Genomic DNA, 25,780 nt, shown 5'->3' with positions numbered 1-25,780 from the left:
AATTTTTAAAAGTATTTTTATACTATATTAAAAAAATCACAAAATAAAAAAGAAATCAATCAACATATATCTTAGAAGTCCTTCCAAGAGTCTCAGTATTCAACAGCCACAGAGGCCATTGCCTTTTTCTGTCTTTGCTCAGTCTGCAGCTCATTTAGGGATCATCAGAGATGACTCTAGTTCTTAAAATCAAACTTGTTCCGCCAAATCCAAGACCCTGAATTTATCCAAATTGTAGAAACATGCTTTTACCACCCTTCCACCAAAATACCTCCCATTCAGATCAACAACAGCTAAAAGGCAAACAAAAAGACAGTCAATTAATACAGGTATCCTATAAGACAATGCATTAACTTTAAAATAAACAAATAATAACTTTAATTACAAAGATTAGGGTCACAAATTCAACTTTTAAAAATTCTTTAATATTTAGCTATGCAGTTTACCTTTAATTGCCGATTCCACTCTCTCAAATTCTAAAAATATTCGTACTGCTTCATCATCAGGGGCACCGGGAATCTGGAAAAGAAATTAAAGTACAATGAGTAAAGTTATCAATTGAGATATTACTTGTGTTGAGATATTACCAACAATAACAACAACAACAAAAAAACCCAAAACCCTCTTACTTCAAATATCACACATTTTCCAACTTTGCCATATTTTTCACATTCTTCCTTGGTTTCAACTTCCAAGTCTTCATCTACCTCTCCTGCACCAACCATGTTCTATAAACAAACAAACAAAAAATCAACTAACAAGTATAATTTACGAATACGTAACAGTTTCATAATCAAGAATATTTTTCAGTGTCAACTGTTCTTAATCCCAAATGACACAATAAAAATCTATCCTTCAAGCACCCAAAAGATGGCATTCCTTTACACAAACATTAGGCTTTGAAAAGTTACATCATACCAAAATGAATGAACTAAGTGGAAGTTCTAGCAATTTCAAGTATTTTAAAGTAATTGGTCACTGATGTCTCAAACACTGTATTTAGCTAAGAAACGAATCTAAAAATCAGTATTATATGGGATCCCCAAAGGCATTATTTGCAAAAGTATTATTTTCAGTTTCATTTTTAACTTTTATATTGGTAGAGGTGAAAGCATATGGGATAGAGTAGAATAGGGTGACACAAAAATCAAGGTAGACAGGGGTTCCTTTCTTTTGCTTCTTACCCTCAGTAGGACCACTTTAGTAGGACACTTAAGTATTTCAGTTAATGGATTTGAATCTGACTTCTTGGATGCATCTGTATCAAAACATCGTGAGACATGTTATAGAACTATTATAATGACTAATTCCAACAGCAATCTCCATTATTTATGTCACTAAGACATACAAGCATCTATACAATCAGTCTCTGCTACAAAACATTTGCTTTGCTTTGGTATGTTTTCATAATATTTTTTGGAAGTTTCTAGCGTCTACCATTACCTGAAATTTTGTGCTCTTTCCGAAGAGCTGACAGAGCATATGGATTACAACCCTTACTGGTGAGTTTTACCTTGGAGTTAAAAGTCCAAGATCACTAGCCTAGGACAATAAGCAGTTAATTATCTAGCCACTTGCTAATTCAGATATTATCACAAATTGGGATAACTGTTGGCTTTTGGTACTAACAATTACACTGACTGGCTGCTTCCTATATAAGCTATGCAATAGAGCTACCAGAAGTGTTTTTTCCTATTTTAGAAAAGGGAATTCAGCTAAGTTAACTCAAAATCAACTCAAATTTTTTACTTAAAATGCTATGTTTGTCTCATTCCCAAATGTTCTCAGTATAAAACTGACTATAAGAATCAAATGAAAATAAAAACACCAATTAGAACAGACTACAAAGTAATATAAGATCTTATAGAGCAAATAATCTCTAAGAAAATGAGCAACTACATCTATAATGAAAAGACAGGAAAAAAAAGAGCTATTGAAGAAGATGGAGGTAGAGCAGATATAATCACTGATAAAATGTGCATGTCTCTAATCTACATGCTATGAAAACAAATATTTTATCAAGTTAAAAGGACTCTGTCTAGTCAAGGTAGGTATGAACTTATTTTCTCTACCTCTATTCTGAAAAATGAAGATCATTCTCAAGATTCTTGCCTTCCCAAACAGAAGTAGAAGTGCATCATTCACAAATTATCGTATTTTGCCAGAAGGGAGGGTTGATCTTTCCCTCTGGGTTGAAGGATCGAGGCTTCTCTGTGAACTTACCCTGAGACTCGCCCTTCTCCGTGGCATCACCCACAATGATCTTGCCGCCCCGCTTGCTGGTCTTCTCCACTGACAATGCAGTGCTCAGCCCCTGCTCGTGCTTCCCCAGACCCTGGCCTTCCCGGAAGCCATACTTCTGCATGATCTTATGTGCTACTGTGCCACTAGGAGGGGGAAAATGGATAAGGATCCTTACAGTAGATATTGTCAACTATAGTATAAGTTGGACACCACAATAATCTCCTGGAGAGAGAAAGTATAAATTCCACAAAGGTCCTGATGAGGTCACATACAATTAACAATGGGTAGGCCTTCAGATGGAAGCTGTTTAGATCAAAGAAATACAAGCTGGGTGTGGTAACACACCTGTAATTGCAGTGGCTCAGGAGGCTGAGGCGTAAGCAACTCAGTGAGACCTTTTATCTAAATAAAATACAAAATAGGGCTGGCAACGTGGCTAAGTGGTCAATTACTTGTGAGTTTAATACCCGGTACTAAAAAAAAAAAAAAAGACAAGAAAGAAATGTAAGTGTAATCCAGGATATCCTTTGGTTAACTCTCGGGGAAATGCTAGTTTCGCTAGTACTCCTGTTAAAAAACACTAGACTTCTTATGTGTTCCTGGATCTGTACTACTACATATCCTATAACTAGACTTACTTAAAACAGTGGTCTGTAAAAATATAAGTATGAAATTTCAGATAATGAAGATAACTATATTTTTCTAAATAACAGTATATTTCCAATGAAAGATTTTTTTTATAAATGAAAGAACCCTTATGAGATCATCTACTGGATAATTATATTTTCTTATGACAGATTAGGTATGGCCCAACCCAGAGCATGGGGAAATGGTCAACATGATATTTAAAAACCTACTACTAACCCCCAAATCCCTTGAGGGGCTGAGGCTCAAGAATCACAGGTTTGAGACCAGCTTCAGCAACTTAGCAAGATCCTGTCTCAAAATAATAAGTAAATAGGGCTGAACAGCCTAAAACCTTTCACCTTCCACTGTGAGGTGCCTGGTGGTCTCAAGGGCACTTTCCAACAAAGACTGCTGCTTAGGCTTGAATCACAAAACCTTGCTTCCACTAGAATTATACCTACCTTTTTATGTATTTAGTTCTTTTTAGATTGTCTTCTGAACAAGCTATTCCAAGAGGGTAAAAAAAGAAAAAAAAAGAAAAAGAAAAAAGAAGGAACTGTATCTTACTTTCTTTTTGGTAGCATGAGGGAATGAATCCATGGCTTCACATATGCCACTCTACCACTAAGCTATATCCATAGTCCTTTTTGAGATAGATTCTAAGTCACCCAGGTTGGCCTGGAACTTGGAATTCTCCTTAGGCTCCCAAGTAACTGGGTGCCCATGTACCATTGTGCCCCATCCACTCTGCATGTTTCTTTCTTTTTTGGGAGGCAGAGCGGGGTACTGTGATTGACCCTAGGGATGCTCAACTATTGAGCTACATCCCTAGTCTTTGTTGTTTTTATTTTAAGACAGGGTCTCACTGAACTGCCCAGGCTTGCCTTGAACTTGCAATCCTCCTGCCTCAGGTCCCCAGGTTGCTGGAGTAATATAGGTATACGCCATCGCACCCGCCACACTGCATGTTTCTTAATATAATTTAAATATTAAATAAGTTAACGCTTGTTTAAAAGGGAATTAAACTTACACCAGTAATGGCAATGTTCTGCATCTACTCTGTCAAATACAGTAACCATTAATCACATATGGTTACTGAACACTTGAAATAAGACTACTGTGACTGAAGAACTAAAGTTTAAGTGTTTGTTTTTCAAATTAATTTGATAACCACTTATGGCTAATAGTGACCACATAGAACTGCACAGGTCTAGGATATAGAACACAAAGAAACTCAGGAATTCAAAATGCTCCTGAGATGCACAAATGCCAGTCATCTACTTTAACTCAGCAGCTACCTGAGGGTTTTGAGAACCAAAGCAGATGCAAAGAGGTACAGTGGCTCACTGTGATTATCAAGTATGACTGTCTCATTAGTAGCATTTCTATTACAGGCAGCACCCTGTCAAACAACACAAACAAAGACCTCAGTGACACTGCTTCATAGCCCCTTCACAGCATCAGAGTAAATAATATAAAAGATTCTCTTATCTGAAATGCCAAATCCAGCAGGGTCAAAAAAAAAAAAAAATCGTAATTCTTGGGGCTGGAGATGTAGCTTCACGGTAGAGCACTTGCCTTCTATGTGTAAGGCACTGGGTTCGATTCCTAGCACCACATATAAATAAGCAAATAAAATAAAGGTCTATCAAAAGCTAAAAGATATTTTTAAGAAAATTCATAAATCTCATCTGAATACCAACCTTAAACTGATTTTTAGACCCTGGCAAACAAACGTCCAATTTTTGCTCTACCACCCCCACCCACAAACCTAGGACCTCACGCATGCTAAGCAAACATTATACCACTGAGTTAGACCAAGGTTTTAAGTCAATAGTATATAACCATGACCTTACCACAAATGACCTATTTTGTCAGGAAAAGAAGATGTCACTTACCCTTTACAGATAACTGAAGAAAGCTCTAAATCACTTTTTTTTTTTTTCAAATGTTATAAAAATGGACATAAGAAATTATCAGAAACTTATAATGATAACATCTAAATCAATCAAAACTTGTATTAGCTGTTTTGGAGAAAACTGTACTATCTTGGAATGTACTTCACATAACTTGAACACTAATCCTTGACCAAGGCACTTATGTGACTGAACACACCCAAAGTTTCTCCTATAAACCAGAATGGCAGGGTCTCACTGGGATGCTTATCACCTCACTTTTGCTTAAGTTGGTTTTGAATTTGCTTTGTAAAATTGATTTTTTTTTTTTTTTTTTTTGCCTCCTGCCTCAGCCTCCCAAGCTGCTGGGATTACAGGCATGCGACATTACACCCAGCCCCAACATTATTTTACACTGTTTCTCAAACCATTTTTACACTTTCTTAAATGAAAACACTTAAACCAATACCCCATGTTAGCAAGGAAAGAGTTGCTAGGCCCGGTTGGAGATCTTGGTCTATCCTGTTCCTCATATACTGGCGGAGGAATAGCAGCTTTGGAAGACTGTGATCGAGGTCTTGAGTCCTCTTCATAAGGAAAATCTCGGGGTACTATTGGAGAAAAATAAAGTAGGTTCACAAAAATACTACCAAAACTATGTGAAACTGTACTTGTATCAGTTAATTATCTTGAAATGATTTAGCCAACACTTTTGTTTACCACAAGAAAAAACTCTCAATTTATAGTCTCTATATTTTTTAACCCAAAGTAGAATAACCTTCTGATTCTAACTGCCTCTACTTGTTCAGATCCCCATTAAATGTCCTCTGACATCCGAATGAAATGAAATATCCTTTGGAGTCCTCATTTAAATGACAATTCTTGTGTAAATCATTAAGATTTCCTGTATGCGCCAAAGAGATACCATATAATTTTCAGCTGACTCCCATAGCATCTGTGTACCTGTCTTAAGACTCCAACTTATTATCTCATTAGTTTCACAGATCATAAAGCTGTTTGAGTCAGGGACCATACACTGGAGCAATGGTTTTCAACCCTCATTACACATTAGAATCAAAAGGAAGCTTTAAACTACCCAGATGCCTGACCTCATTCCCAGAGATTGTTTTCAACTGGGGTTTACTGTATGTCAATTATTTTCACATAACAGATATTTAATGATATTTTAATAGTACAATAGGTATTTAAAAATACCATGGATAATTATATTTTCTTATGACAGCTTAAGTATGGCCCAACCCAGAGCATGGGGAAATGGTCAACATGATATTTAAAAACCTACTACTAACCCCCAAATTCTGGATAGCTCAGTGGGAGAATAAGCGGTGGGAGGGCATGTTTTGGCAAAGTATCTAAAAGGACACTCACCTGTTCTGAAACAATGGGGAGGGGGGGGAGATCAACAAAGGAAGGCACTGCCCTCTTGTGGAAGGTCATGAATATACTCAACTCCTAATGAACCTAACATGAATCTTGGGGAAAAAAATTGATTAAAAAAATGGATTCTACTCTATAAAAATTTAAGCCTCAGAGCTTAGTATTAAAAAGGCTTAAGTATCAGGGATGTAAGGGAGCAATAGCCCCAAACCACTGCAGCCTCCAAGGTCAGAGCTAGGGGAGTGGTGTGCAGGTTGTTCTGCTCTAAATTCAGGAAACTGAGGGTTTCAAGCTTAAGATTTCCCACAACTGGGTTAAAAATTTGTATTGGGGGGTAGGGAGTGGGGGAGAAAAGGATCTACATACGCTCTTTGTCTTTTTCTACAAGAGAAGTAGGTGGGGCGATGGCAGCTCCTCCCATACCTGGAAAAACAAATGTAGTGATCAAAGGAGGGAAAACATTTCAGATGCCAGAATCCCAAGAACTGTGACACAATTCAACTGTCATATTATCCACCCATACCATACTCCCAGAAGCAGAAAAGAGCTGCTACTTCATCCCTCCTTCTAATATCTACTTTTAGATTAAACATCTAAAGATAAGATGAAAAATACAGAAAACTGGGGCTGGTGCTGGTGTTGGGGCTGAGTGATAGAGCGCTTGCCTGGCACACATGAGGCACTGGGTTCACCGATCCTCAGCACCACATAAAAATTGGCAACACCTAGAGACAAAATTGTTTTGTTTTTTTCAAAAGGCACTCAAGAGTCCCAGAATATAATTACCAAGTGAATTTTTAGGCAAAACTACACAATCCAGAGAACCAGTAGTTACTTAAAGAGAATAACTCAAAGTAACATAACTTATCACTTGTGTAATAAGATACACATACATGACTAGCATATACATGAGCTCATCTAGGCTTCATAACCCTTGGAAACAGGGGTTTCCAGTTTACAGATGAGAAAATAATCAGAGTGAATCTATCAGAGCATCTATTGGAAGTGTGGATCCTGGTTCCTGAAAAACCCGTTAGATATTGTCACTATTCCTGCTTGTGTTTTCTGGATGGAAAATGTAGATACAAAAGAACCAAAAGATGAGAGAGATTGTTTCCATTTGCCATCTGTCAATCAAAGGACACAAATGGAGATTATAAGAAATTTTTATTAGGGATAAACTATACATAATGCATATGGCTTAACCATCAATGAAATAATTTTTTAAAATACAAATTAAAATTGGCTACAAAAGTATTCTGCATGAACACAAAATGTTTTACAATGGAAATTACTCTAAAGACAATATAGATGCATAATAATTTGACAGGACTGAATGACAGCAATTATTTAAGGAGAAATATAAACCTGAAAAAAAAAAAAAACCCTTCTTATATTTCTTTTTTTTTTTCCTTTTTCTTTTTTTATTTTTAGATATTTTATTTATTTTTTTAGGTGTAGATGGACACAACACAATGCCTTTATTTTTATGTGTTGTGGTGCTGAGGATCGAACCCGGGTCCCACCCATGCTAGGCGAGCGCTCTACTGCTGAGCCACAATCCCAGCCCTTATATTTCTTTTCAATCTTGTTATTAAGACCAAGAGTGATTACTGATGGACCCTGACAAGAAAATTAGTGCTAGTAACTTCAGTATACTGAAAACTTGCTACTATCAGGTTAAAATATAAGCATCAACTATTGATAGTAGTACAATAATCTGCAAGGGTATATTCCAAAACATTCAAATGAATATCTAAAATCTCAGATAACAATGAACCCCACAAAGACTATGTTTTTTCATATACCACACATATCTATGATAAAGTTTAATTTATAAATTGGGCACAATGAGATTAACAATAGTTAAATAGAATAATTATAACAATATATTATAATGAAAGTTATGTGATATGATCTCTCTCAGAATACCTTATGGCACTATATAGTAATTTTCAGAACTTAGTTGACAACAAGTAACTCAAAACTTCAGGAAATGAAAGGGAGGTAAAGTGGGACTATTGTGTACATCATGAATATAATGCTGCTACTTCTCTAATGTTAGCCAAAAGCCAGTCAAACACAAAGCCTTTCATTAGAAACTATAGTTCTCGATAATGTTTAATAAATTAAAAAAAAAAAAAGTCCTCAATATAGAAAGCACACCTCCTTCCAAGAAAGAGAGTCAATTTTTAAAATGGAAAAAGGAGATCTACAAATATTCAATCTATAAAACATGTTAATAAAAAACAAACGTTGATTAAGATAATGGACATAAAATGTGTAACACAACAACTGATAAAAACAGATGCACTTAACAAATGTTAACATTACACCTCATTTAAAAAAAATTACAGTGGCTAATAGGGCTCAGCATATAGTTAAGTATAAATGCATTTAATTCACAATTTACATTTAAGAATTTGAGTTTTAAATCATAAACTTGTTCTTTTAACTCAACAGGTTATTTTTAAAATTTAAATTCATCCTAAAACACCCTTTTCTTTATGCTTGGGAAGACTATTCTCAGCCAAACTGCTCTTCATATAACAAAATTACATATGTAGCAATATGACAAGCTTCATGAGATTACTCATATAGATTTTGTGTTAAAGATACCATATTATAACAAGAGTTTCAGGCAAAAAAAAGATCTTGGATAAGGCAAAAATATGCCTCCAGGTCTCTCACCCTTACAATTGGAGAAGGTAAAAGAGCCTGCGAGTGAGTTAAAGGAGATTATCTACAAAAAGTATTTAGAACAGCGCCTCCTATCTAGTATACAAATAAAAGATGTCAAATCCCTCATTTACATTTAAATCTGGGGAGCTGGGGTTGTATCTCAGTGGTAGAGCACTTGCCTAGCATGTGTGAGGCACTGGGTTCGATTCTCAGCACCTCATATAAATAAACAAAATTAAGGTCCATTGACAACTAAAAAAAAAAAAAAACTTAAATCTGTCAACCAAACTAGTCAACTAAATCAAGGAAATCTCAGCAATCAAAACACCATGAACTTAGAAGCTAAGCTCTCCATTCTCTCAATCCCCTTACATACTGCTGGTAGTTAAGAATATATCTTTTTAAAAAAATTTTTTTAAATTGTTGATAGACCTTTGTTTTATTTATATGTGGTGCTGAGAATCAAACCCAGTGCCTCACACATACCAGGTAAGTGCACTACCACTGAGGCCCAGCCCCAACTCCAAGAATATATCTTAAATACAACTACAATTCTGCTTACAAACTGTAGTGATGGAAGGGGCCTTACAAAGCACCTTGTGCTAATTCCTGTTTCCCTGGTGACAAGTAAAAGAAAGCAACATTCCAAGAAACCAAGTGTTTTCCTCAAATCCATGCATGTTTGTTATTAACATGCTCTGGAGATGGTGTCTTGATTCAGTGCTGACAATAACTGCAACTAGACTTTAGAAAAGAGGCAAAATCACTGCACTGCAGATAAGGAAAAGTAGAGGAACAGATTTTATGCTACTTTCAAAGTAATAAATAAATGTTAGAAAGTTTGCGAAGCCCAAAGGATAATATATGAGAAAACAATATAAGCTGAAACTGTTATGCAATTGTAGACTGCTGGGATTCTAAAGAAAAAAATTACCTGAAACAATGTCAAATGAACAATTCATCAAATTAAGTGTGCAAACAGAAGGACTGTGCCATATTAAACATTATTTATGTTCATGCCTTACTTCTTTTCCTCCTTTCTCGCTCATAATCTTCATCTTCATCAGAATCTGGATCTGGTCGCCTTGAAAACCCACTAGCTTCGTGTCTGTCTTTACGCCTCCTGTGATAACAAAGGAAACCAATACTTATCACGGATAAATCAATTTTCAGATATGAAGCTGGAATGAAGTCAACTTGACTTCCTCTTGGCCAGAAAATATCTAAAACCTCTTTCACAATAAATTATTAATTTGTGAGGTGGGGTTGAACAACAACCAATTAAGATTAAAGTAGCAAAAGTATAAAAAGTGAGAAAAATTCAAAGATAAACTGAACAAAACTTAATAGGTGCCAGGTGCAATGGCACATGCCTGTAATCCCAGCAGCTGGGGAGGCAAAGGCAGGAGGATAACAAGTTCAAGGCCAGCCTCAGCAACTTAAGTGAGTCCCCTAGGCAACTTAGTGAGACCATGTCTCAAAAAATAAAAAGGGCTAGGGATATGGCTCAGTGGTGGCATCTCTGGTACCAAAACAAAACAAAGCAAAAAACAAAGGAAAAAATAGGTACATAAGTATAACTTGCAAAAAAGTTTTCTTGACTTTTAAAGCATATAAATATAGTAATAGCTTAATTAATTAATTTTAATTCTCTAGGATATGTATTTACTCATGATCCAACATATGGGAAACAAAATATTAGCATTTAATATATTAATAATTTGATATTAAAAAATTAAAAATACAAATACTTATCCATACTTTTCAAAAACATAAATATAAGTTTAAAAAAATTCCATCTGAGGGCAGGGGATATAGGTCAGCAGGAGAGTATTGCTTCCCACACATAAAGCCCTGGGTATGATCCCCAGTACTGGGGGAAAAATAAAATTCCATCTGGTTCAAAACTAGAAAGAATAATATTTAAGTATTTCAAAGAGTTATAATTTTAGGAGTCATAGCATAGGGGGAAAATATCCTTCAAAATCAGATTTTTATTTTTCTAACTTACCCAAAATTTATACATTAGTTTTTTAGCATTTATAAAAGAACTGCTGAAGGGCTGGGGTTGTAGATCAGTGGTAAAGCACTTGCCTAGCACGTGTGATGCACTGGGTTCGGTCCTCAACACCATATAAAAATACATACATATATAGGGCTGGGGTTGTGGGCTCAGCAGTAGAGCACTTGCTAGTGTGTGCGAGGCCCTGGGTTCAATCATCAGCACCACATAAAAATAAATAAATAAAACAAAAGTGTTTTGTCCAATTATAACTAAAAAATAAATAATTTTAAATAAATAAATAAATACATAAAATAAAGGTATTGTGCCCATCTACTACTTAAAAAAGAACAGAACAAAAAAACCCACAACCGTTGGAAGGACTGGGATGGAGTGTAGCTCAGTGGTAGAGTGCTTAGCTCAAGGTCCTGGCTTCAATCTCCATTATTATCCCCCCTCCCACCACCACCAAAGGAACTGCTCTAGTTTGCTATCAGGGTGGGATATAACAACAAATTCTTAAAAACAATGTGATTCCTTCTGCTGATTAGTCAAATCATGGTAACCATGGTAACTAACTTCAGTTCTAAAGTTAGGACTATAGTTCATTCATTAATATTATAATGAACATTTCAATAGCAAATTATTCAAATCCAAGTGAAATCTTACTTTTCCCTTTCTTCTATTTCCTTCTGTCTTTCCAGCTCCCGTTGCCTCTGTCGTTCCTCTCTTTGGCGCTTCACCACTTTCTCATAATCATTAGGAAACATAGGATCATATTCATCAGCTAAGGGAATTAGAACTTCCCCTGCAGAAAACCCACTGGGAACAGGGTCCTGAGGAAGGTAAAAATATCAAAGTAAATATCATATTTATATCTCAAAGTTACCTTAAAGAATTTTAAGGTCAAGAATGAGATAAAAGAGACCCTAAAGATCATGTAGGACCCAAATACAATTTTATAGAAGGGAAAACAAATGCCTAAGAACACCATACCTAGCTAGGTGGCAGCAGAACCTTGATAGAGAATGCCACCTCTTAATTTAGCACTATTTTCATAATAGACTGCTGATAGCAGGCCCGCCCTGGCCCCTGGGGACTCAACCCCCAGTTCTTTGTTATGCATGTCAATGTGGCCAGCTCACAAGGCCATGACGCGGGCTTGCGGTTCGCGGTTCCCTGTTTATCCGCCTCGCACATATGTGTCTCGGGAACATCTTGACCTGTTCGAGCCTCCTGATAGGGGATGGTGACGTGACGGTAACCCAAGGACGCAGTTATTACTCTCCCCTCCTCACTTTTGAGTAATTTCCTGCAGCTGTTAAAAAGATATATAAGGGGAACAAATCTGGCAATAAAGCGCGCACACGCTCCCTCCTGGATGAAGAACCTTGGTGTCCTGTGTATTTTTTAACCCCGACGTCCCTCGCCGGACTCGGCTCCGTTAGCCGGACGCGGCAATAGACTATGGCATTTATCAGGAACTCCTATATAAGACATCACTAACTAAAATTTTAGACACTAGCTCTTCGAAGCAAAAAAATATTATTGCCAGGAGGTGCACACTTATAAGTTCAAGGCCAGCCCAGGCAACTTAGCAGAAATCTGCCTCAAAATAAAAAATAAAAAAGGCTGGGAACTCAGTAATAAAGTTGTTACTCAGTAGTAAAGCATCCTTGGGGTTCAATCCCTAGTATGGGATTGGTGGGGGTGGGGGAGGGAGAAGAAATTATTTATGAAAAGCATTGAATAACTTTAAAAAAAACTCACAAACAACAATCATTCTTAAAGTCATCATTCAGTAGAATAACTTTAGACTCTGTTTACATGGAAATAACACTGATTTCAGAAAGTATCCTCTTGCTCTAAATCCTCTGGAATACTCACTGCATTTCAGGCACCAAGTTTGACACAGACATAATTTTGTTTACAGCATCATAAATTTTTAAGGCCCACTAAGATTAGATATGACAGCATTTTGTATTTTCTCTAGAAGCTTGGACTGTTCTTTGAGGAAAAAGGAGTAGCCTTAAAAAATTGGAAAAACAAAAGGAAGGGCACAAGTGACTAGAAAGCACACTACTGAAACAAACTTTACCATGGGTGGATAGCTTCAACCTGTGAGCTTAGATGCAACAACTTTCCTTAGACTCCAGTCGTTCTTTTCTTAGCTTTCTTAGCATAACTCTTCCTTATCTCTAAAAATAAGTTGCTTTCATTGGTTTACACAGATAAGCACAGGTTAGAATTAGTGTCCTTATGTCCTTGAACACTTATGTTCAAGTCTTTACCTCTTTCAGAAAGTACACTATCCAGTAGTATCACAGCCAAGAAAACTGTATGTAAAACGTATTTTGTATTGAAGATCAAAACTGATATGAGGTCTGAGGTTGTAGCTCAATGGTAGAGCACTTGCCTAGCACCACATAAAAATAAATACATAAAATAAAGGTGTTGTTATCATCTACAACTAAAAATATTTTTTAAAAACTTTATATGATCAACATAGCTTGTATTCAATATCAACAGATCTAAATCTAACTATTACTGTACTATACTATTGAGGTTTGCCGTTCTGCATTAAAAACAAATGCAAACCACTTCCTTATGACTAAAAATTAGGAACCTTTATAATCTGGTAAAAGTGATCAGGAAAATAACCATAATCACCATCTAGGTCCTATGACTGGAAAATTTAACAAGGGGCTCCCAAAGAAGCCATAAATTCGTATTCAAATAGAAGATGTTTTCAAAAGACAAGCACATAAATGAAATTTCTTTTTAGTCATTAAGACTGGAGAGTGAATTAACAGTCACTCACTCAATATATATAACACTATTATCACAATGTACCCAAGAGAACAAATTGTCAACATGAAGGTTGATTCTTTGTCATTTCAAAATTTGCAGGGAAACAACTTTTACATTATAAACCCTGCTAAGCTTAATAATGACCCGCTCTCATCTCTTAAAGTACTGTGGGTTGACCTAGGACCTTACAAATGCTAGGCAAATGCTCTAATGCTAAGCAACATTCCCAGCACTCACTGACCCCACCCCCATAAAAATTTGAGATAAGTCTCACTAAATTACCAAGGCTGGCCTCGAACTTGCAATCCTCTTGCCTCAGCTTCTCAAGTAGCTAGGATTACAGTGTGCATCACCAAGCCTGACTTAAACCACCCTTTTTCAAATGTTTTAAATAAAGCAGGACTGGGGTTGTAGTTCAGCAGTATAGCGCTCGCCTAGCACGTGCAAAGCAGTGGGTTCGATCCTCAGCACCACAAAAAAATAAATAAAGGTATTGTGTCCAACTACTAAAAATTTTTTAATTAAAAAAAAAAAAAGAATAAAGCAGCTTGCTCAATTAAAAAAAATTAAAATGTGAAAACCCCCAAACTGGGGAGGGAAGAGTGTAATAAAATTAAAATACTGATATATTGTAGGTGATACTGACTACTGTTAGAAACAAGCTGGACCTAAAACAAACTGAAATAACTGATAAACCATAGAAATAACTGATCTCTTAATTGCCACCTTAGGAAATCAACCCCCCAAAAATAACTATAAACATAGCAAAAGCTCTCTGTAGAGTTCACTAAAGTGTTAACATATAAGTAATTACAATGAAAAAGCAGATCTAGATGATTCCCAAGTTAGGATATACTTGTGTAAATTCTGATACATTCACCTGATCAGTATATTTTACCATTAAAAATCAGTCATGAAAACTCTGTGTAACAAGAAAAAAAAATGCTTCTGATTAAGTGGGGTGGTAGTGGAAAACAATATTATAGGTGTTAGAATTACAATTACAAAAAGATGATGAACCAATTTTTTATTAGATATAGTGAGAAAAAAATAGGTATCAAATTTATGAGAAAAAGAAATGTTAAATGACTAAGAATCAGCAAAAAGCTACTTCCACTGAGGGTGGAGGTATCTGTCCTCTTGAGGGACTTATAGCCCTCAGAAGCAGCACCAGCTTCTGTGGCCAGAAAAGGTTACCAAGAGCTAAGCGGCCACCTATCTCAGAATGAAAGCAAGAAGCAAAAAACCCTGGGGGGGCGGGGGGCGGGGGAGAGAGAGAGAATGCAGCCAGGACAGTGTCTCTCAGTCTGATTGGCCCTTTCTAATGAAGGAAGGAGGAGAGGGACCATGACATAGGGACCATGGCAGGGGTATTTTGCTTGGAAAAAGTCAACAATAATAGCATTATCCATCATTAATCTTTTGACTTTCGTCAAGCAATTTTGTGCAAAGCACAGGACTGTTTATAAACTACCAGTTGTATTATTTGAATGCCACCTGTAGAAAGATAACTATATACCTAAAGAGTTGACATATTTTAACTACAGTTTATACTAAATTCTTTGTACTTTATACTGCCCAGTTTTAATAATTTTGAGTTATCCTTTTAAATCCTTATTAACCCAGCTTATAGAGAGCTCACCATATCTGTTTGTTTTTAAGCTTACGTAAAATCACTGGGATAATAAAGGTTGGTGTGGTAGAAGATTTTGTGTTTTTCTCTAAACCTCTTCATTTTAATAAACCTCTTTATTTTAATCCACAGTAAAACAATAAGCACCAACACTGTTGATGACAGCAAAAATTAGAAACAACTCATCCAAATTATAGTACATTCATATTAGGCAATACAGTGAAGCCATTACAATGATCATACAGTCCTATATTTCATGAATAGTCATAACACATTAAGTGAGAAAAGCAAGTTAGAGAAGAGAATGCAGATAATGTTAAGTGAGAAAAGCAAATTAGAGAAGAATGCAGAGAAGCCATATAATAGAAAGACATTCTGAAATTCAAAGTTTTTAATTTCTGGAGGGTAGGACTGAAAAATTGTTTTTCTTTTTTGCATATCTCTAGTTTCTAATTGTTCTATAACTATTTTAAATAGATGTTTTTAAATTGAGAAAACAAAAGCAAAAACTAAGTTGGAAATAATACTATTTAAAGGCCTATTGAATAGACAATCTATTAAAGAGTGACACACATGTAAAACAAAATTATATGAAAAGCAGGAAAATGTTATCAAGATCACAGGTACACAGGGGTATACGGGCTTACCTTCAGGCCAGCTGCTACATGTGGTGGTGTGTCCACAATTTGCCTGTCATCTGATGAGCCACCTCGCTTTAGATCAATGACTGGGGCAAGAACGGTACTTTGTTTTGTCCTCTGGCTCTAAAATCATCACAAACAAGAAAAAGCACACTGAAGTTTCAAAATAAAATTCATACTATTTGCAACATGTTTTTTCTGGTCTCAAAACTTTTTGAGACATGTGAAAATCATAATCTCAAAACAACAGCCTTTTTAGTCAATCATTGCTATATCATACACTTCTTTTTAATTTTATTTTGAGACAGGGTCTAGCTAGTCATGTAGGCTGGCCTCAAACTTGAAATCCTCCAGCCTCAGGCTTCTCAGTAGCTGGGATCACAGGAGTGGCCAAGCACCCAGGAATCATACACTGTTTTCTTCAATCTGTTAAGAAACACCAGGTTTCCTCCAGTTTTTCTGAAAGGTTTATAGTAAACTTAGTCCCAGTGATTTAAATTTACATGTGAAAAATGTGAAAGCTCTTTCAACCACAGGATGATAAATCTGCAGCACATTACACCTTAATTTTGTGGCTCTTTCACAAAGAATGGGTATGTTTTGATATAACGGGCAAAAGATACTTAAGGATTAGTGGGGTTTTCTCTCCCGCTAGGATATATAATCCTTCCCTACCTCTTTTACTATGAACTTGTTCCCCAAAACTAAGAAAATTCTCCCATGAAACCAAAATACTTTTACCACAATAATGCCTCTGTATCATTTCCTATCCAATTCATATTCAGACTTTCCAAACTGAATTATATATATATATATAATGTGTCTTTTTTTGAAACAAAAAAAATCAGGATTCTATCAAAGTTTATGAAACTAGTTTGATTTATAAAGGTCTTGATTTAGAACAGTTCTTCTTTTCTGTAGTTACTACCACCATCATCTCCTTCCTTTTTTTCCTCTGATACTGTCTTTTAAAATGCTGCATAATCTGGATCTAATAACTTCTTGGTGATCTAGTTTAACTTATTCTTCTTCACCCTGTTCCTGAAAACTGGACATTAGAGGTTTGATTTGGTTCAGGATAAGGCTCTTAGTTCAGAACACTTCACAGTGAGGACAGTGTATTTCATCTGCAATACACCAGCAGACATAGTGTATGATGCTGTCTACCAGTTTATCAGGTACCCGGGAATTGCGGTGACTCATATGCAACAAAACGTAATCCAATGATCAAATATGTAAATCATAAAGTGAACACCAAAAGTTAACTGACAGGGGGTGTTATTAGGATCATGATTTTTCTATTTGGCATGTATTTTTAAAAAGAGATACAAATGAAACCACAGTTCCATATTTTACCTACAGGTAAACTTTTCTCCATCAAATACCTTTATACATTTGCTTAGGTTAAGCTAATACTGAGTAATTCATTAAACAGCCTGAGAATCAATGCAATGTAGTTCAACTTCCCTTCAAGAAAAAAACCATACATATAGTAATCTCAAAATTTATATTAGAAAGTAAAAATGATTTATCAAGCAACTTTTTTTTTTTTAACCAATTAAAATCTTCTGGAAATCTCAAATCTCAAAAGAGATTTGTGACATTAAAATACTTGGAGAAGTAAAAAGACAAATATAAATTAAAAAGACTGAAGTAAACACTGAAGTGGGTATACACCGAGAGCTTAGACTTCATATAAAAACAATTTATTAAAGCATAGGTACTAGGGAATGAAACAGACCAAATTATTCTGTTATAATTGTGTGCATGTATAAGAGTTAATAATGGTGGGACTTGCTAGACACAGAAAGTAAGGAAGAATTACAGCGGGCAGGAAGAAACAAATTATCTGCCATTTAAAAAAATGGGTGCAAAACCTGTCAACTTTTAGGTTGGCAAAAAAGAATTATATAAATAATTTTTTTTTTCGGGGGGGGAGTGGTACTGGGGATTGAACCCAGTGACTTGGGCATGTAGACAAGAACTACATCCCCAACCTCCAAGAAGTATTTTATACTCAGTCTGTCCAGTTATATCTTTTGTTGGCTTCTACTTTCCTATTTTGCTACCATCCATTAAGATATTTCAATAATTATATCTATTTAGAGATAAAGTTTATGTTAATAAATATTAAAATTTCCTGTTGGAGTCATTTCACAAAAAAAGATTAGACTTTGAAGAATAAAATATACTAGCCAAAGTGGGGACACACACCTGTAATTCCAGCTACTTGGGAGGCAGAGTCAGGAGGAGCACAAGTTCAAGGCCAGCGTGGGTAGCCTAGCAAGACCCTGCTTCAAAATAAAAAATAAAAAGAGCTAGGGAATGTAGCTCAGTGGCAGAGTATCCTTAGGTTCAATTCTCAATACCACAAGGGGGAGGGGAGAATGAAATACATGAAAAGGTATTGGTATTATAACCTAAAACCTTAATTATGCTCCTTATGTACAAAGCAAAATTTACATGAAATTTAAAGAGATTTTAAAATTTTTAAAACTCTGTTTTGCTAACCTTTCTTTCACTTGCGATGAAAAAGTTTGCTTTAAAAAACAAATGTCTCTTCAAAAAACAAAACAAAACAAAACAAAAGTAGTGGGAAGAGAATCGAAAAGTTCAAGGACAACCTCAGCAACTTAGCAAGACCTTATTTCAAAATAAAAAATAAAAAGGACTGGGGATATACCTCAGTGGTAAAGTACCCCTATGTCTAATCCACAGTTTAAAAAAAAAAAAAACTTGGGGCTGGAGTTGTGGCACAGAGGCAGAGCACTCGCCTAGCATGTGCCAGGCCCTGGGTTCAATCCTCAGCACCACATAAAAATAAAAAAAAAAAAAAAAGAGAAAAAAACCTAACTTCAAAATACCTCAATCTGGTAATGATAAATTTAGAGAAAAACAAACAACAACAAAACTAATCAACAGAACAGAAAAAACAAACACAAATTTTAAGACAGTGCTGCTTCCACTATGGGTATCCTACTCCTACTCTGTGATACCGAACAATTGAATATAAGTACTTCAGTGTATCTACTGATGCTGTGATAAATGAAAAACAAAAATAATTAGAATTTTAAAAATCAACTCAGTTTTATTTCCTTTACAGCCCTATCTCCTCTGCCCAAGACTGGGTTATTTTGAAGGAAATCCTATATGAAATAATTTTATCAGTAACTATTTCAGTGTGTATCTCCTACAAAATTTTTCTTTCACTACTGCCTCCCCTGTTAAAGAGATTTTGTGTGGGTTTTTTTGTTTTTTGTTTTTTTGGTACTGGGGATGGAACCCAGGGGTACTTTACCACTGAGCCACACCTAGTCTTTTTTATTCTGAGATTTCACTAACTTGTTTAGGGCCTTTCCAAGTGCTGAAGCTGGCCTCAAAACTTTGGATCCTCCTGTCTCAGCCTCCTAAATCACTGGGATTACAGGCATGTTCCAATGCACCCACCTTAAGGAGACTTTTAATACATTTTCCCCTGCTCCGTGACATTTTAAAACTAAAGACACACTACATATTTATGTATAATATTTATATCTGTTCTTATACACAAATATAAATACAAAGAACAAGATCTTTTTATCCCTTAAAGACGGATATTAGCCCCATTAGAGGGAATATAATCTCTATTACGGATGTGTGCTCTGAAACATAAGGACCCTTAAACAATAAGCAAAGCATAATACCATTTTCATTCCTAAAAATATTCAACAAAAAAATAACATTTTAATAACTACCTAGTTAAATATGTGTTTTCAATGTTTAATTATTTCAAGGATATTGCCATGTGCTACACATACACAACAGGAAATAAAGCAATTCCCATCCAGACTACCTAAGCCTGATACACTCATAACCATGTGAGCCCCAGTGATGTATACACAATAGCTTATTTTCTAGAGCTTCTTCTAAAGCACCTGCAACAAACCAAAAGGATGCTACTTAAGAATTCACACTCCTGAGGCCCCAGCCCAGAACCAGAAAGTACCAAAATGTCAGGATCATAGCTATAAAATCAGCATTTATTAACGAAATAATAGTGCTCAAAATAGTGCTCTCACTGTGCCGAAAAGTTGAGAGCACTATTTTTCTTCATTCTTATTCCAGGAAATAGTTCTCAAGAATCAGGAAAAGCAAAGAGATCTTAAATACTTCATACCTCTTCCCCATGACTATCTCATATTATTTATCCAATAAAAAAGCAGAACACTCTAAACCAAACTATTTTAACCGTAATGAGGAACATGCTCTGCAGACTTCTGATTTCCCTCTCTGGGCTTGTTTTTACCTTTGCTTGAGTGAGAGCTGCTTTCTTCACCTGAAGCTGAGACTGCAGAAGTTTAAAGTTTTTGGACCAGCCTTCTGTTTTTGAGTCACTGGTCTCTACTCCCAGGTCATCATACAGGGACATCTTTTTAGTCTAATGCTGAAAGAGAAGCAGTATGGAGATTAAAAAACATAAACTACAGTAAAGATTTTGAACCTTTTCATGGACAATTAATGCCATGAAATTTTAGAGGTAAAAGGTCCAGGGTCCTTCAACAAGAATGGCCAAGACCCCTAATATCACCAAGGTTGGGTTCCTAATAATACATGAAACTATACTCATGCAACATTTCACAAACAGTCCTGTAGAGTTAATTTTTTTCTATTAGATCATATAGTCAAGTAATTCATAAGTAAAATTCTTCAGTTCTACAGAATATAATGAGGTAAGATGGAAGTTCAAGATTCATGGCATTATTAAATATACAGCCAATATTTTAAGTTTCATTTAAGTTAATGGCAAAAAGTACAAACTTTATATAAAAGACCAGCTACCAAGTTGGTTTAGCACAATAAGGAAAAAAATTAAAACACATTCCTAGAAAAAAAAGAAAAAGATGACAGATCATTTCACAAATGCTGTAATTTTGTACATTATGATTTCTGAGGGAGTAGATGCACTGTATCTTAAATACTGTGACCTCCTCATAACCAGAGATAATCAATAATCTACATAAGATTGTTGCAATATACAATACCCTTGCAAAACAGAGAAATTCATAGTAATAACAAGAAATGGTAAGGGTTATACATCATGTACAACCACAGAAGTGTAAAGTTGTGCTGCAATTGTGTATAATGAATCAAAATTCATTCTGCTGTCATATATACCTAATTAAAATAAATTTTAAAAAAGAAAGGAAAAGAAATGGTAAGGGTTAAGCACTTGCTAAACCTTTTCAGGCCAGGCATATTAAATGTAGTTATCAGTACATTTACACTCCCCTACCACACACACACCTGTTGGAGTTTGACTCAGGACAAACATTTCCTTTTGGTGAATTTGTATTTCTCAGACCTCCCATTATAGATATTCTAAGGGGATGCTACCCCAGTGACTTCTCTGACCTTAGTTCCACATTGCTTTAGGTAGGGAACAAGGAGCACATAAACTTTTACTGGCTCAGAATGGCTTTTCTGGTCTCATTACTGAATGAAGTCAGTACTTTAAGAAACAATTGCTTTTTTTTCCCCCCAGGTTTCTTTCATTTCTTCATTCGTGAACCCTGAAATTACTCAAACTTTCTCCATTTTAATTTTAATTTTTAAACAAGAAGTGTTGAAGCTGGCTTTATTAGAGTATATGGGATAAAAATGGAGGCAAATCTATAGATTATCCTATACTCACCAGCTCAGATGACAGCAGTATCCCAACAGGGCAGGCCCACTGCTTTCAGAGCCAAAGTCAAAGTTTGGTCATACTGTGACACTAGGCTTAAGGCAGTAAGGCCAAATCAAGAAGTAATGAACTCCATCTCTTGGCAGCTACAGCTGAAATACAATCATGCCTTGAAAGGTTTAAAGGGAATCCCCTGGGGATCTATTTCTAAACCTATTTTAAACTATCCTACTGTAAACTATTTCATGAAAATCAAAATCCAGTGTGTTCCGTCCACTGCTCTACTCCCAGACCAAGATCAATGTCTAACCCAGCACTAAAGAGGTAATTAGGCCAAATGTACTCTCTACTTGCAAAGCCCTCCCAATCATCTCATTAGAGATTTTTGGCCAGAAGGAAGATCACTGCATCAAATGGCTTCTGGGTTTCTGTTTCAGCTTTTCTTCCAGCTCACCTAGATTTCAAAACTCATTGTTTATAGATACACATCCCTGAACTTTAACCCGAAAAAAAAAAAACAGATCAGAGCAAGGAAAAACAATACCAAATGCCCAACGTTACCACTGTACTTCTCAAACCTACATCAAAAATGACTTTACCTTTCATCTAACTTAATCTTTTGAGCCTTTTTTTTTAATTCATTTGGTTACCAAACTAAAGCCTAACAAATCATGGTCTCATATGTTCCTTTTTATTTATTTATTTTTAAAATATTTTTACTAGTTGTTGATGGACTTTTTTTTTTTCTTAATGTGAGGCTGAGAATCAAACCTCACAAAAATCACATGTGTGAGGCAAGTGTTCTACCACCAAGCCACAACCTCAACCCCCTTTTTATTCTTGAAATGGCAAGAGAAGACAAATGCAGTCTGAAAAACAAATATAAACAGTAATGCTTTCTGGAAAGTCACAAACAAAGTTATGACCAAAAAAAAAAAAAAAAAGCAACCCAAACCAAACTCTACTTTAGATATGTATCTCTCAATATTTCTTCAAAAGAAACACTTCTGGACAAAAAAAAACACACTCTATCATAAAACCCCCTATTCTATTTATGTGATATTTTTTCCCCTGAATCCTGTTCTCATTATTACCTTGCTTTCTTTTTTTATATAAGTTTATTTACTTAGATTGAGTTCATCTATTTCTTAAGATGTGTATATAGTTAGCATTTATGAATATACCATACTTTAACTTTCCCCACTGCAACCAATGATATATAAGTGCATTAACAAGACTCTACCAAGACCCAAAGTTAATCTAATTAATGTAATATTACTTAGATGACATAACATATTTATTTCATGAAGTCCAGTGCTAAGGAATAAAAAGCAGAACATCTTAACATTTGGATATACTGTAAGAAGCCAAGATCAAATATAAATAAATACAAGTAGCTGATTTTTATAATTCTTTAAAATATCTGCTATTTAGTTCTTGTTTATGGCAGCACTAAGTGTTGATCACTTCATCTTTCAAGTATGTCTAAATTTTTAAAGAAGAAACAATAAACATGTTCCTACCAGAATTAAACATGAATGACTTTTCAAGATTCCATTTAAGCTGCAAAGTGTTTTTCAAAACATGTCCAACTGGCAGGAGAAAAGAACATGGAAGAAATCTTCTCAGAAGCATCTCACTTATTTTTTCCAAGGACATCTTAGAAGTCTTCAGTGACTACTACCCCCACATTAAAATTAACTATCCATGATTAGTTTTCCTTGAATATAACTAGGTATTCACAACAGCAGTTTTTGTATATTTTGCTGCCTAATAGTTTACACCCATCTGTCTCTTCCTATACAATGAACCCCTGAAAGGTAGGGATTCTTTAACTCTTCATATTTATATCTCCAGCTTATCAACATGCCTGGAACATTGTAAGCACTGTATAAATATTTTGTAAGTGTTTCAGAGAATGGATAGAATGTGCCAATTCATCTATTTAAAACAGGTTATCATGAAATAGTAAGATCTACAGATCTGCCTTCTAAGGACACAGGTAAGTAGAATTGGTGTAATAAAACTTAAATTGTATACACAAATTAATGAAAGAAAACTACCATTACCATACAACTAAATAATGAGTGCAGGTCTGAGATCTGAACACCTAAAGCAGTAGGCTTGGTAAGAATAAATTTTTTTTAATCACTAAATAAATATTCAAGCATAAAATGAGACTTGCACCAATGAAGCCTGAAGAATATGGCAAATGTACACAGAAAGAAACAGAAACGGAAATAAGAAGCATGGTTCACTTTGATGTTCACCCAATATACAACTATAACATGCATCTGTCTCATGTATAGTTTTTATGACTTTTTAAAAGAATTTAACAATTTTTCCTGTAACTCTTCTTCTGCTACACTTGTCACACTTTAGTATTTCCTATTACTCTGATGCTCTGCTATTACCAAAATAACAGCCCTGAGTGTACTACAAACCTCTAAGAGTCACCTATAACTTGTGTGTGTAACAAAACAGCCTCCTCCTATTTACTATCGTGCAGGGTTTGAGGGGTTATTGATGGAATGAGGTCTGAAAAATTCATGTGCAGGGAGAAGCTGGAAGGTAATTAAAACAAACCAGATGAAAAAAATGCCAGCTTATACAAAGCTACATTTAGGAATGTACAAGGATTCTCTCAACATTTCTCTACAAAGGCTCTTTGATTCCACAGAACCCCACAATCAAAGCTGCTCTTCTCTGTTCATGTTTCTTTTACATCTTGTTTTACTTTTTCATTTTTTCTATCTCACAACCTACTCACTGTCCTAAACCGTGCAGCATGCAGCACACCGCTTATTAAACTCTAAAAATAAAACGTTATTTGTTTGGGTTACCAACATGTTGCCTCCTATTTCCTACAACTCGTTATTCCACTCAAAATGTCGGCAATCTTTTTTTCCAGTAAAAACGGGTAACTGGGTTTCACCCTCCACCTGTTGCAGGAAGACAGTGCTCATCTAGCCATCCACTCGAGGAGATGCAGAATCTTGCCCTTATCTAGGAAATCCTAATTCTCAATCCATATGTCTGGCTCCAGCAATAAGAACGAACGCACCTTACTCAAAGGCGCTCCCCTATCAACCTCTGAGGTCCTCCATGAGCTGACCTGGCCACCTTCACCCTTCTGTCTGCCTTACCTGAAGTTTCCAAAATGCCCTGCGGTGCTTAACTTCTGCTCTTATTTCCTCTGAAGGGGATCTTTCCCCCACTTCGCCCTTTTAACAAAACACTTCCAAGCTTCAAAATACGCATCGCCTCCTCTCTGAAGCCTTTCTAGATCCCACTCTATTCCTCAGACCAACAGGCCTGAGTTTTCAAGCCTCGTCTTAGAAACCAGACGCCAGAGCAGGGACAGAGCTCATTCAACCTGCAGCCCCTGGTGGCAGCACACAGTGGGGACGAGGGATGCTCAAAAACCGTCCGAGCACTGGCTGTGACCGCTAAAACACCGCTTTAAAACCAGGGCCACAGCGGTGGCGCGGCCGCCACCGTCCTCCCGCGTCCAAGAGCGCCCCGGTTTCCCGAGAGACGCCAACATCCGCAGCCTCTCAGAGAGAAGCGACTCGATTCCTTCCGTTCCCCGAGCCCTGGACGGCTGTGCGAGGCCACAGAGGGGGCGGTCCAGGTCACTGGGGTCCAGTGATGGGCGGCTTCGTCAGGACGTGGCCCGCGAAGAGAAAGACGCGTTCGTTAGTCCTGAAGAGATCTACACAGACCCGAGGAGAGGAAGAGGCGAGGCCCGAGGAGCTCGGAGGCAGTGGAGGCGGCGGGCGAGGGAGCCGGGGGCCGGGACGCGGCGCGCAGGAAGCCAGGGACCCACCCCGAGGCGGAGAGAGGCCGCCAGCGGACCCAGCCGCCGGGCCAAAATACGCCCACCCCTGATGCCGAGGCCTAAAGCCGCGACCTCAAGTCCCGCGCCGCCGGGGAAAGCGCACCCGCCCCGGGTCCCGGGTCCCGATCCTGTCAGGCCGCCCGGCCAGAACCGTCGGAGCGCAACTTACTCGGCCTGCCTGGCCGACTCTGCCCATGGGCCACGGCGGCGGCTGCGCGGAGCCTGGCCGCACACCGCGGAAACCCGCCGACCGTAGAAGCCCACCGCCACTCACAACCTCTGCTGACTCTGCGGGGCGGTCCGCGGCGTAGGGTGAAGGAGCGCGGGCCTCAGGAGAGCGCGTC

General features: G+C 36.7%; 1 protein-coding gene across 2 annotated transcripts; it reads right to left on the bottom strand.

Annotated features, from left to right (window-relative positions):
* Rbm17 (RNA binding motif protein 17) lies at positions 1-25,780 on the bottom strand. Of its 2 annotated transcripts, none has more exons than XM_027944851.2 (12): positions 25,606-25,780; positions 20,219-20,356; positions 15,940-16,056; positions 11,518-11,684; positions 9,872-9,969; positions 6,531-6,587; positions 5,236-5,377; positions 2,224-2,387; positions 1,185-1,258; positions 630-728; positions 447-519; positions 1-293 (listed from the first exon to the last, which is right to left on the bottom strand). In XM_027944851.2, exons 2-12 carry the CDS (start codon positions 20,339-20,341, stop codon positions 190-192), a joined length of 1,218 nt encoding a protein of 405 aa, XP_027800652.1. In that variant the 5' UTR covers positions 20,342-20,356; positions 25,606-25,780; the 3' UTR covers positions 1-189. The 2 variants fall into 2 exon arrangements, with proteins under 2 accessions (XP_027800652.1, XP_027800653.1); XM_027944852.3 differs by lacking the exon at positions 25,606-25,780 and adding an exon at positions 21,605-21,726.

Source organism: Marmota flaviventris, chromosome 12 (genome assembly GCF_047511675.1).
Source record: "Marmota flaviventris isolate mMarFla1 chromosome 12, mMarFla1.hap1, whole genome shotgun sequence".
Lineage (NCBI taxonomy): Eukaryota > Metazoa > Chordata > Mammalia > Rodentia > Sciuridae > Marmota > Marmota flaviventris.
This window is presented reverse-complemented; position numbering and strand designations above follow the sequence as displayed.

Coding starts and splice junctions, on each gene's coding strand:
- Rbm17 (XM_027944851.2), bottom strand. CDS start 20,341: ATGTCCCTGTATGATGACCTGGGAGTAGAGACCAGTGACTCAAAAACA. Junction 5,378..6,530: donor TGTAGAAAAAGACAAAGAGC/GTATGTAGATCC, acceptor TTTCTCCAATAG/TACCCCGAGATTTTCCTTAT. Junction 294..446: donor AGTGGAATCGGCAATTAAAG/GTAAACTGCATA, acceptor TTTGCCTTTTAG/CTGTTGTTGATCTGAATGGG.